Source organism: Echinops telfairi, unplaced genomic scaffold (assembly GCF_000313985.2).
Source record: "Echinops telfairi isolate 266 unplaced genomic scaffold, ASM31398v2 ScPeMD7_2291;HRSCAF=2852, whole genome shotgun sequence".
Taxonomy (NCBI): Eukaryota; Metazoa; Chordata; class Mammalia; order Afrosoricida; family Tenrecidae; genus Echinops; species Echinops telfairi.
In genome coordinates, this window is record NW_022106189.1 from 42450349 (window position 1) to 42462260 (window position 11912).

Genomic DNA, 11912 nt, shown 5'->3' on the forward strand with positions numbered 1-11912 from the left:
ACTGAAATGTTCACAATTATATTTGGCTTTTACTTAAGGTGACCAGATGTCCCGCTTTTGGTGGGACAGTCCCAATTTTTGGAAAGAATGCATGACAAGCTAGGGAACGGTCTATTTGGTCCATATAGACCAAAATTTTAATCAAGAGTTCCCCCACCCCCACCCCCGTCCATGGTGTCCCGCTTTGAATCTGGTCACCTTACTGGTTGTGCTGATTTGGTTTTGTTAAAGGCCTAAGGAGATGGATGAGACTGTTGCTGAGTTTGTCAAGAGGATCTTCTTGAAAATCCGATTGGATGAAATGACGACAATCCTAAAGACATGGGACTTTCTGTCTGAGCATCAACTGCAGACCGTGAACTTCCGGCAGAGAAAGGAATCTCTTATGCAGGACTTGCTTCTACTCTGTGAGGTAACAGTGTTCAGAATGGTTATCCCTTGGTCCCAGGGAAACGGAAGGCAGCTCCTAAATGAAAACAATGAGGACTGGGTTCTGTTCTAACTCCACTCACTGCCGTCAGGCCAATTCCAACTCGCAGCAGCCCTCTAGAACAGTCGAACTGCCCCTGTGGGTTTCCAAGACTGCGCAGCTTCACAGGAGCAGAAAGCCTCATCTTTCTCTGACAGACTGGCTGGTGGTTTTGAACTGCGGACCTTGCAGTTAACAGCCCAACGCTTAATCCATCACCCCACCAAGTCTCATGTTCCAAAGTTTTGAAGAAAGAGCTATTCTCTTTGCATGTATTTTTTTTTTACTATCATTTGCTTTTTATTTTAAGCTCATTTTATACTTAGCAGGATGGATAGAAGTATAGTCAAAGAAGTTTTGTAGACTCCCTCTGGTTTCCTTTTAAATACATATGGTTTTTGGCCCAGGGATTCCACTTCTGAGAGTTTTGTTTTGTTTTCTGAGAAAATGAGGAGATGTAAACAAATAATATTTTAATTATAAATTTCTATATATTTGCATCTAAGAATTTGCGTGTAGACTTAAAAATACACTAATTTATCAGTATCTATGGCTGCAAGCGTAGCAACAATTGTGAGACTGGTGCAGGCCTGGGCACTATTTTGTTCTCTTATGCGTGGGGTCACTCTGAGTGGAAACTGGCTCACTGGCAACCGACAACAGCATGTGTTTCATATCTAAGTGTGCTATGTAAACAAGATGGCAAACAGGCAGAGGGAAATAGGCTTACAATCATTGGTAGATGCCAGTGAGCCACTTCTGAGTCCTAGAAGCCCCAGGTGACTGAGTGGAACTGCCCCATACAGTTTTCTAGACTGTGTTTACATCGTATTTTCTTTTGTTTTGCTTTTTTCTCTTTTTAATATGGTATTTTCAATCGCCTCCTATACATGTGAAAGTTGGACACTGAATAAAGACCGAAGAAGAAACGGTGCACTAGAATTGTGCTGGTGAGGATATTGAAAGTACCCATGACTGTTAAGAAAGAAAGAAAGAAACAAAGGCTTCCTCCTCTCTTTCAGGAGAAGTGTGCAAGCCTCGAGGACGCCGCCCTTCTGGACATCATCTGTAAGTTCTGGTGATGTGCGTGTGCGCTGAGCTGTCTGTTGCTTCAGAGAAGCGGTTCTGTATGTGATCGGTAAGGGCTCAGAGTCAACAACTGAGGAGGGTTGGTGTCACTCCAGTGTGGCATGTCAGGATGTATCTGGAGAGCCTGCCTCTGGATCACTGTGTCCGACTTTCCATGACCGGGTGGCATGTAGTCCATAAAAGGTGGATCCACATGTTTACTGTTTCCCAGGTCCTCGTTCACATGGTCATTCAACACCTGTCATTTGCCAAGCACGATGCCAGGCACCGTTGAGCCATACAGAAGGGGTTCTCCCTCCCTTAAGAGACCCAGTCCAAGTGAGGAGACAGAGCAATTCGCCACAAGAAAGCCCTTGCAATAAGTACCACAATAGAGGGAAGAAGAGAGGGGTCTGTGGCCCTGTCCTGACAGGGTCTACCTTTCCTGTTTCCTAGCACTATCCCCTTCTCCCGTGCTGTCAGTTATTGATTATGATGTTTATTTGTTAGCCCCTGCGCCTGCAAGCACACCAGCTCTGAAGGCATCTATATTTTGAATGCAAAGCTGAACCTGTTTGATGTGGCTTGTGCAATGGTTAAGCACCCAGCTGCTAACCCTGAAGTTGGTAGTTCAAGCCCATGCAGTGGCACCACAAGAGAGCCTGCTGGCAGGCTGGTCCCATGAAAATCCCAGCCTAGGAAACCCACGGGGGCAGTTCTGCCTAGCCTGTAAGGTCACGATGAGTCAGAACCCACTGGACAGCGCACAACAGCCACATCGTGTGGTTTGTAAATGACTGTGACCTGCTCCGGTTGGTGTCCTATCATGGGAGTGACTTCACGTGCCTTCAGAGGGCTGTGGTGTACCAGTAGCTAATTGGCTTCTCCTCTCTCTCTCAGATCATCAGGCACATCGGCACCAGAGACTCTGGGACGTCTTTAAGATGAGTAAAGAAGCAGGTAATAGTCCCCACTTTGAAGGGAATCATTCTGTTTGACGTTCCGGCGACTGTTTCTCTTCCATCTCCTTGTCTTTCGAAGCAAGGCGGTCAGTACTCTTTTATGGAAGCCTGAGAGCTTCCCAAGTGTCGGGGTGCCATGCCAGATGCCCCGGTAGCTCGTGTCACTGATCATTGCTGCCCTTGGTGGTTGCACGAAACACTTCCCTTTGAGGACCTTTGCGGATAAGGTTGCCAGAGAGGCAGGGGCTTGATTTCCCTTTGCTCTTTGGCAGGTGGTGATGCTGACCTTTTCGACATGGAAGAGTTCAAAAGTTCCTTTACGCAGATTCTTCGGAGGGCGCTCAAGAACGTAAGGGGAAGAATGCCTCGGGGCTTTCATTCTGTTCCCATTTCGTGCGACCTGTGCGCTGGAGTTATGGGACTCCCCTGTTGGTTTGTTGACTGGATTCGTTTAAGAAGTCCTGGTGGCACAGTGGTTAAGTACATAGAAGCAGCTGCTCACTGCAAGGGTGGCAGTTTGAGCCCACTAGCGCTCTGGGAGAAAAGTGTGGCAGTCCACTCCACACTGACCACCTTAGAAACTCTGAGAGGCAGTTCTGGTCTGTCCTCTGTGAGTGGGGATCAACTCCATGCAGTGGGTTTGGTTTGGGTTTTGTGTTCTTTATTATTATTATTATTATCAATGGGTAAGTTCCATATTGGCAGTCCCTGGGCTATAAATGTTTGACTACGTGCAACCTGTAATTGTGAACCAGCTCCCCTCATTGAGTCAATCCCAACTCCGAGCGACCCAGCAGCACAGAATAGAGCTGCTGTTGCTTTGGGATTCCGTAACGTTGACTCGTTGTGGGAGCAGACGGCCTCCTCACCTTTCTCCCACAGGGCGGCTGATGGGATCGAACTGCTGATCTTGAAATGAGCAGCCCAACACATAGCCCCCTATGCCACCAGGGCCCCTCCCACCCCCCAAAAGCCCACTGTGTTAAAAATTGGAGGTTTATACAATGTTTTTTATGCATCAAAAGATATACTATGTACGAAGACAAACATTTGAAATACCTAATTGTCCAAAGTAACACCCAAATCTGGCTTAAAGGCAGACTAAGGAACACAACTGTGTGTCCTCTTGGGACTGCCTGTTGTGCCCCATACTGGAAACAGACTTTTTATATGAACACCTTCTTTCCCCCTCACCTCCCAACACAAGACCCGCTGCCTCTTGTTCAAGACCAGCCCTGCCCAACAGAAGTCTCCCCCTGATGGGCGTGTTGTGTCAGTGCCCGATATCCACTGTCACGGACTTGATTCAGACTCATAGCCACCGTGCTTAGGGCTTCTGAAACAGAATCTTTATAGGAGCAGACAGCCTCATCTTTCTCCCAAGGAACAACTGGTGGGTTTGAACCATTGACCTTGTGGTTAGCAGCCTAACACCTAACCACAGCATTGCAGATTCCACATTCCTTTCATTGCTATACCTTTAAAAATAGTTTAATAGCCGTTAAGGCAAGTCACCACTTTACTCTCCCCACAGCTCCTACTTAACAAAAGTGTTTGACTAGAACTCTAGAATTGACCCGTCAAGATTATAAAGCAACACAAAATCGTTGGTATTTTTGTTGCTTTTATCATCTGACCTAAATGCATAAAAGCACGAGGATCGGTCTGTCTTTAAGCTTACTACTACAGAGCAGTGTCACTCTGACTAGGCTGTGCACCCTAAGTCTGCGCTAGATGCAAAAATGGCTCCCGTGAACACGGAATCTATCCACACGGCTGTCGTGCTCATACCCATATAGGAAGGAGAGCATGCTTTTTGAGGACAAGCCCAAGAAGTTATGGGGACATCCTGATGTCAGGCCCTGAGGGAGAATTTATTATTATTATTTTTTAACCTTCTATAAGACGGCAAGGCACAGATGTGTCTCTGGAAAACTCCCCCAGAGTATTTTCCAGCAGATGCCCATACCCTGCCGTGCTCCCAATCCAGTACAGCAGTGGGATCGTTTCTGCTCAGCTGGTTCTTAACTGGGAGAGGAAAGCAGGCACAGGGCACGAAGCACAGTTTCCCGTTTTGAAAGCTGCTGACTGATGCCTCAGCCTTCCCAGCTGGAGGCTGGGAGCCTCTCAGCCTCTTAGCCAGACATCCAAGGTTCCAGCTCCCCCTCTTTCTCCATTTTTCCCCGTCAGCTTTTTATTGTGATTTGGACAGTTTGCTGAGCAAATCCATTTCCCATTCAGCCAGCCTTGGCCCTCCGTCATAGCCATGTATCAAAATTTTTCATTGGGAATCAGGTACTGGCTTACAGAGCCACATTTGTTTTCCGTTGAACAATTGAGACACATTTTCTTTCATAGCTTTGCTTACAACGCTATGCATCATCATAAACCATCCCACAATGCGCCATCACGGATCCCACTTCCTCCCTGTGTTTCCTGTTTCCGTTAGTGCGCCTTTTTTAACCTTTCTGATCTTTGTCCCTGAGCACCTGTTCCCCTTTTGATCTCAAGTGGTTGATTATTTGAAGGGGGTGTGGACCTCCCTAATGTTACTGTTCCCCTCATAGACCTAACTATTGTTTGGCTGAACATTGAGTCCCAGAGGTGGGTTCAGTCTCAGTTTTAAAGGGTGACTGAAGGCTATAGTCTTGCAGGTTCCACCGGGCTCTATGCAACTAACAAGGCTGTTCTTTTGTATGACGTTGAGTTCCATCCCATGTTTTTCTCCCACCTTGTAATGTGATCCCCTTTCAGAGCAGTTAGTAATGGCAGCGGGGCACCATTCTAGTTCTTCTGGTCTCAGGGTTGTGGAAGCTGAGATGTATATGGTCCATTCATCCATTGAATTAGTTGTTTCCATGGGCCTTCAGTTTTCTTCACCCTTCTTTGTCCCAGATGTGGGGAGAACAGTGGTTGTATGACAATGACATTTCTCACCCCTCAGAAATAAATACCTGTGATTGGTACAGCCATGAGATTCTAATTGAGAAACTCCTGTCTTTTTTAACAAGGTGATAGTCAGCTTCAGAGATGAGGAGAATGCAGTATGGATTCGGATTGCCTGGGGAACACATCACAAGAAACCAAACCAGTACAAAGCTACTTACGTTGTGTATTATCCCCAGACTCCGTATGTGTTCATGTCCTTCTCCAGGCTGAAAAGCAATTTCCCCCTTCTGGTTCAGGTAAGGAACAGATTCTCACAAGGTATCGAGTTTCATTATCCTTCCCAAAAAGGGCTGTGCCCGGTTAAACTGCTCAATAAGCATTTCATACCGAATACCGCCAATGATCCCTGACATCCTAAAGTGAGGAACAGGGTGGGTTGTTATTCTGCACCTGGGAACATGGCTGGGACATTAATTCGCATCAATTCTTCTTTGTCTTTCAATCTAGATGTAACACGTTTCAAATGTAGAAAGAGCAGCCAATACAGAAGTCTCTAAAACAAAAAGTCTTTCAAAACATCCTCTCTCCTTCCTTTTCCTTTCGGAAGATGTTTTACAACGCTCACCACGGCCATTAAGTCTGCTCTGACGCTTAGTCACCCTGTAAGACAGAGTAGAAGTGCTCCCTGGGGTTGCTAAGGCTATTGGTCTTTATGAGAGCAGGCTGCCTCATCCTTCTCTTGAGGAGCGACTGGTGGGTTTGAACCACCCACCTTGTGGTTCGCGGCCCCATGCTCAACCCACTGTGCCACTGTGGCTCCTTATTTTGTCACATCCCGTTCTGTGATTAGCTTTTGTACCCTCGCCGGTCCTTTCCTCGTGGTCACTGCTTTCCCCTGGCTGCATCACTTGCCTCTTGGTGAACATTGTTTTCATCATTTGTGTACCTACTGCTCCCTGTGGCACTGTCTTTGTCTCCCCAGCTTCCTAGTAGCTTCCTGCAAAATATGCCCTCCCTAACTTGGCCTGGCGACCATTGCGAGTGCTCCCCTATGAGCCTTCACAAGGGCAGTGGCATCCATAATGGTTCCAGAGCCAGCCCTTGAGCCGGCTGTAGGTCAGCAGTTCCACTGCCTGGCTGCACCTCCCAGGAACTTGGGGTGCCTTGGGCTCTCCACTGCTGTGAACCCAGCCAGCCGCAGGTGGCCCACCATGGTGCTTCCCTGCCATTTAAGTTCCTGGGTTGTTTATTGCAATGGCATTGAGAAGTCTGCTGTTGCGTCTACATCCCTGTAACACTTCTCTCTGCTTCTCTAGATCTGGGGGCCCTCTCCTCCAGGACAAAGAGGGCTTTCATCTGCTAACAGCGGGGTCATTCCACCCTGCCACTGCCCAAAGGCTAATGTTCATTTCTATTTGAACCTTAAAACCAGCTCCAACCAACTGCTCTCCAGTTCCAGTGGGAAAAGCCCACTGGAGCATTACAGTCTCCGAAGCCCACAGGGCCAGGCCTACCCTGTGCTATAGAGTCGCTGTGAGTCAGAGCCAACTCGATGGCAGTGTGTTCCTGAGTTCCAGGTTTCAGTCTGCTACTTCTGTTTCAGTCTTCTGCTTTGTCTCCTTGGGCCGTGGAAAACTTTCGCAAACTGCATTTAATTGACTTTATCCCTTCTACGTGTGCACTAATGTGTGCGTGTTTGCACTTCCTTATGGCAGTTTCATTAAACTGTTAGATGACTGGTTTTCTAAAACTGTTCATGTTTTGAGAATATGTTGTTGACTCCTAAGTCTGAAATTAAGATTTTTTTATGATTCTTTACTTTGAACAAGATCACTCTAAAAAATAATCATTTTATTGGGGGCTCTTATAGCTCTTATAACTTTCTGTTGTATCAATTGTATCAAGCATATTTGTGCAAATGTTGCTATCATCATTTTCTAAACATTTACTTTCTATTTGAGCCCTTGGTATCAGCTCCTAAGCTCACTTTTTGTTTCAACGATATAAAAATCTTGGCATTCACCTGTAGACGATGGAACAATTCCCCACAGACGGGCCATAGGATGGGATGAGTCAACCAGGGTACAGTAAAGCATCGAGGAAACACTGTATTCCTCTGGTTCCTTGAGACTTCCTCACACCCCACACCCCACTATCATGACCCCAGTACTGCTTCTCAATTCAGACTAGACTGGAACATGTACATAGGTATAGAAAAGAGATGGGAGCTCATGACACATGGAATCCAGGAACAGGAGTGGGAATAGCAATACCATAAGGATAGGGATAAAGGGGGGAAGGGGAAGAGAAGGGGGGAATTAATCACAATGATTGACACATAACCATACACCCCTCTCCAGGGGAAAGAACAACAGAAAACATGGGAGAAGGGAGACAGTGATGGGTGTAAGATATGAAAATAATAATTTATAATCTACCAAAGGGGTATCGGCGGTGAGTGGGGGGAGAGAAAGTGGGGAAAATGAGCTGATACCAAGGGCTCAATAGAACGTAAATGTCTGCAAATGAATGAAGGCAACATATGTACAAACATGCCTGATGCAATCAATATATGGATTGTAACGAGATATGAGTCCCCAATAAAATGATTTTTTTCAATCTTGGCATTTATGAGACGGCACCAGCCACTCTTGGTCCTGTAAGCCAAGTGACAAACCTTGAGGAGATGTCACTGCAGTTCGTTCCCGGGTTCGGGGAAAACCGCTCCCTGGTGGTGGGGCCAACAGTCCTGCTGGCTTTCATTTCCAGGCGCTGACAAAGGCCACCAAGCACCATCAGATGGTGAAAATGGACCTCAAGAGCCGGTACTTGGACTCTCTTAAGGCTATTGTTTTCAAACAGTATAATCAGGTGAGCCCGGGGGCAACTGCCTTTCAAACTGGCAAGTAGGGAGAGAAATCTGAACCTTTGCCCATTGCTGGTGGGTTTGGAAAATGATGCAGCTGTTCCAGAAAATAGTTGGCCGTTCCTCAGAGTGAGACATGGAATTCCCATGCAATCCAGATCTTTGAACTGCTTGGACCAGTGTCTACCACAGCGCTATTCGTAACTGCCAAAAGGTGAAAACCACATAAAGGCCCGATAGCTGACCAATGGGTAAACAGAATGGCATAGCCGTTCACTGGGAAACTACTCAGGCTGAAGAGGAGGGGAGGTCCTAAGACATGCTGCCACGTGGATGAGCCTCGTGTTGAGTGAAATTAATCATTCACAAAAGGACACATACTCTATGATCCCACCCACATGCAACATGTAGACCAGTCAAGTCAAGTTCCGTGGTGGTTACCAGGGGCGGGGAGTGGGGAAAGGGATAGGAGGTCTCATTGTTGGGGGACACTATGCTTCTGTTCAGAGTGATGGCTAGCTCTAGAAGTAAATAGCGCTGTTTAAGATGAACGTGGTTAACACTACTGGATTGTACATGTAGAACATGTTAACCACATGTGAAAAACGTTTAAGAAAATACTGACTTTGGGGCGTGTTTTATTTGTTTTCTAGGTCTTTGAGACGCACAATTCAGTTACACCGCTCCCGGAAACAAGCCTGTGGCTACCTAAGAACAGTACGTGTGTCCAAGAGCAGACTGACATGTCCAAGGGCTTTGTTCCTTCTTTAGGGTTCTGCTGTCTCGGTAGAACACACGTGTATTTATGTGTATATAGTTCCATCCTCATTCACAACTCTAATTACTTCCAGATCATTGAAAGGTAGAGCTAAGCCACCCTAGGCCTCCTTTAGAACTTACCAGAATGTCATCTGGTAAATAAAACAAACGCTAGCTGAGAGTTCCTCTCTCTTTCATCTCACCAAAAGGCTGGTATGTGGGGCTTCAAAGAGTTTGTGGGAAAATGAGGTATGGAAGAAAAGACACTTTAGGCATAAAAAAATGCTTATATTCCTAATGGCTGTGTCATGTGATACCTTCTCCCTCTAGCGGATTTAAGGATCATTCACGAAAACCAGCTGGAAAAAGAGAGAATCCACAAAGTGACACGAGAAACGTTTGGAGACTACCCTCAGCCAAGACTGGAAATTGCACAATACCAGGTGGGGTGCAGCTGTACACACGAACTACAAGTTACCAATGTTTCCTAAAAGAGAACACACACACACACACACACACACACACACACACACACACGGGGTTTTGGGGTGTACTTGTTATTAGCTCCCCATATCCCGCCAGCCTCTCCTGCCATTAATGCAAGAAACCATTGATCCAGTTGTCATAACTATAGATTTACCTATCATGAGTTTCATGTGCAGAAAAATATACAAAACAACAACCGAAGGGGAAAAAAAACTAGCAATAATAAAGTGAAGCAGAAAAACCTCAATCAAAAAGAAAGGAAGAATAATAAAACTATTAAAAATTTAAAATGGGTCAGAAGGGAGGTCAAGCAATAAGGTTTTAAATTTTAGTCTAACTGCACCTGCAACAATCCACTTTCCAGTGCACGCTGCATGATAGCAAGGCTGTTCACCTCCCTGGTCTATGGTCAGAGGGGATTCATCAGAGACTTAATCCACGTGTACTTCCCCTTCAGCCTCTACTTGTTGATGATAGAAATCATGAGCCTCGTGATCTGCTTGTGTTACTCTTTGACCGTGACAACAGACCTGGTTCATGATCATTTGTGAATGTATTTTTCGACAGCTTGAGACGAAGTTCAAAGGGGACTTCAGCAGGAGCATCTTGGCTGAGCGGGAAGAACCCCTTCGGTGCCTGGTCAAGTTCTCCAGTCCTCATCTTCTGGAAGCGTTGAAATCCTTAGCTCCCGCCGGTGAGTACTCAGCTCATTGGAAAAGCCACAAGAAGGTGCAGTCCTACCCTCAGCCCTGTCTTTGCTGACTCAGCACACACACACCTGACCTTTCTCCTGGCTCCAAGTGAGTTCCCACCATGCCCTCTGCACACTTTCTGCTTCTGCATAAAGCGGGCGAACCCCACCCTCCAATCTGGGCTGTTTGAAAACATGATTCAAATCGTTGCCCTTGTGATGGTTTGAGATTTCTCTTTTCTTTTCTCCCCTTCTTTGTTTGATTCTTTCAGGTATTGCAGACGCACCACTCTCTCCATTGCTTACCTGCATTCTCAGCAAGGAGATGAATTATTTTAAAATCAGAGATAAGTGAGCTGGCTCTGGACTGCCTCTCCCAAGGCATTGCAAGCCAGGGCCACCTGGGCCCCTTCCATATAGAAACTGTTTGAAAAACAATTCCTTGGTCTCAAGATTTTAAAAACTGTGCCTCTATGTCTGTGTCGGGACTCATTCTCCCCAAGGTATCCCGAAGAATACTGCAAAGGTGAGCATTTGCGACTTGACCTTGCGGTGAGCTGAAATCAAGCTGGTGTAGAACACTGGCTGCGACTCTTGGGTGGCATCAGCTTGAGTGCCCTTTGCCTCGTCACATCATCTTGGGGAGATCGGGTTCCGAATGCTGCCTTCAGGAAACACCTTCTTCTCGGCTGAAGATCACAGAAAGCAGTGCCAAGTGAACCAACCTCACGCGGACCGTCCAGGGGAAGCCTACAGTCAGTCCATTCCGAGGGTCTGTTACACCAGCATCGCAGGAGGCCGGCTGCCAAAATGATTCAGTGACAGGAAGCAGGTCTCCTGGTCACTGCACTTTTCATTATCAGGTCCATTCCTTAGGTGGCATTCAAATGGGCTGATGTTACAGTGATATGTGAATAAAGATGTGTAAAAGCCGGTCCAGCGTTATTTTTGCTGAAAAGCAACCCTTGATCAATAATGAATTACATTCATCTTTACGTATTTTTTAAAATCTGCCCTATCTTGTTCCAAAAGGACCTGAAGTTTCAAAGAGGTGGTACTATCATGGCATAGCTGAAAGGAGAGGAAATCTGGACACATGGAGGAGACGAAGGAAGATGGACACAGAATGCAGCTAGGGATGCGTGAGAACCTGGAAGTTCTGCGGTCAGAAGATCCGGCACTGGCGTAGTGTTCGCCAGTGGCCAGGGCAAGGAAGAGCACTGGTTTAAATATCCCTAAAAGCCCTAGTGGCGTAGCGGCTTACAAATGCCTGAGGATGCCAACTGCCAGGTCAGCCTGAAACCACCAGCCGCTCCGAGGGAGACAGATGAGGTTTGTTACTCCCATAACGAGTTACAGTCTCAGGATCCCACGGGGGCATTCTACTCTGTTCCATAAGGTCACTATGAGTTGGAATCAACTTGATGGCAGTGAGAATTCTGAATGGGTACGGAGCCATTGTGGCAGAGTGGGTGATGCATTGGCTGCTAACCTCAAGGTTGGTGATTCAAACCCACCAGCTGCTCTGTATGGGAAAGATGAGGTTTTCTGCTCTCATAAAGATGTACAGCCTCTTGAAGGTAATGAAGCGGCCATCAAGCTCAGAAGCAACGAAGCACACCAGCCTATGCGATCACGAGGTGTCGAAGGGATCAGGTACAAGGCATCATCAGAACAAAAAATCTTACCATAGTGAATGATGGGGGGAGTGCGGAGTGGAGA

The 11912-nt window shown here is 46.6% G+C and overlaps 1 protein-coding gene across 1 annotated transcript in view; it reads left to right on the plus strand.

The window, feature by feature from the left end:
* The window catches only part of CENPN (centromere protein N), a 13627-nt gene extending 2504 nt beyond the window's left edge, over positions 1-11123 (plus strand). Inside the window, exons 2-11 of the mRNA XM_004704529.2 lie at positions 232-412; positions 1492-1537; positions 2438-2497; positions 2772-2848; positions 5511-5684; positions 8158-8259; positions 8908-8971; positions 9344-9456; positions 10067-10193; positions 10463-11123. Of these exons, the coding sequence (XP_004704586.2) occupies positions 232-412; positions 1492-1537; positions 2438-2497; positions 2772-2848; positions 5511-5684; positions 8158-8259; positions 8908-8971; positions 9344-9456; positions 10067-10193; positions 10463-10545 (1027 nt within the window). The 3' untranslated portion in view covers positions 10546-11123. The remainder of the gene's footprint in view (positions 1-231; positions 413-1491; positions 1538-2437; positions 2498-2771; positions 2849-5510; positions 5685-8157; positions 8260-8907; positions 8972-9343; positions 9457-10066; positions 10194-10462) is intronic.
* Positions 11124-11912: the final 789 nt, after the last annotated feature.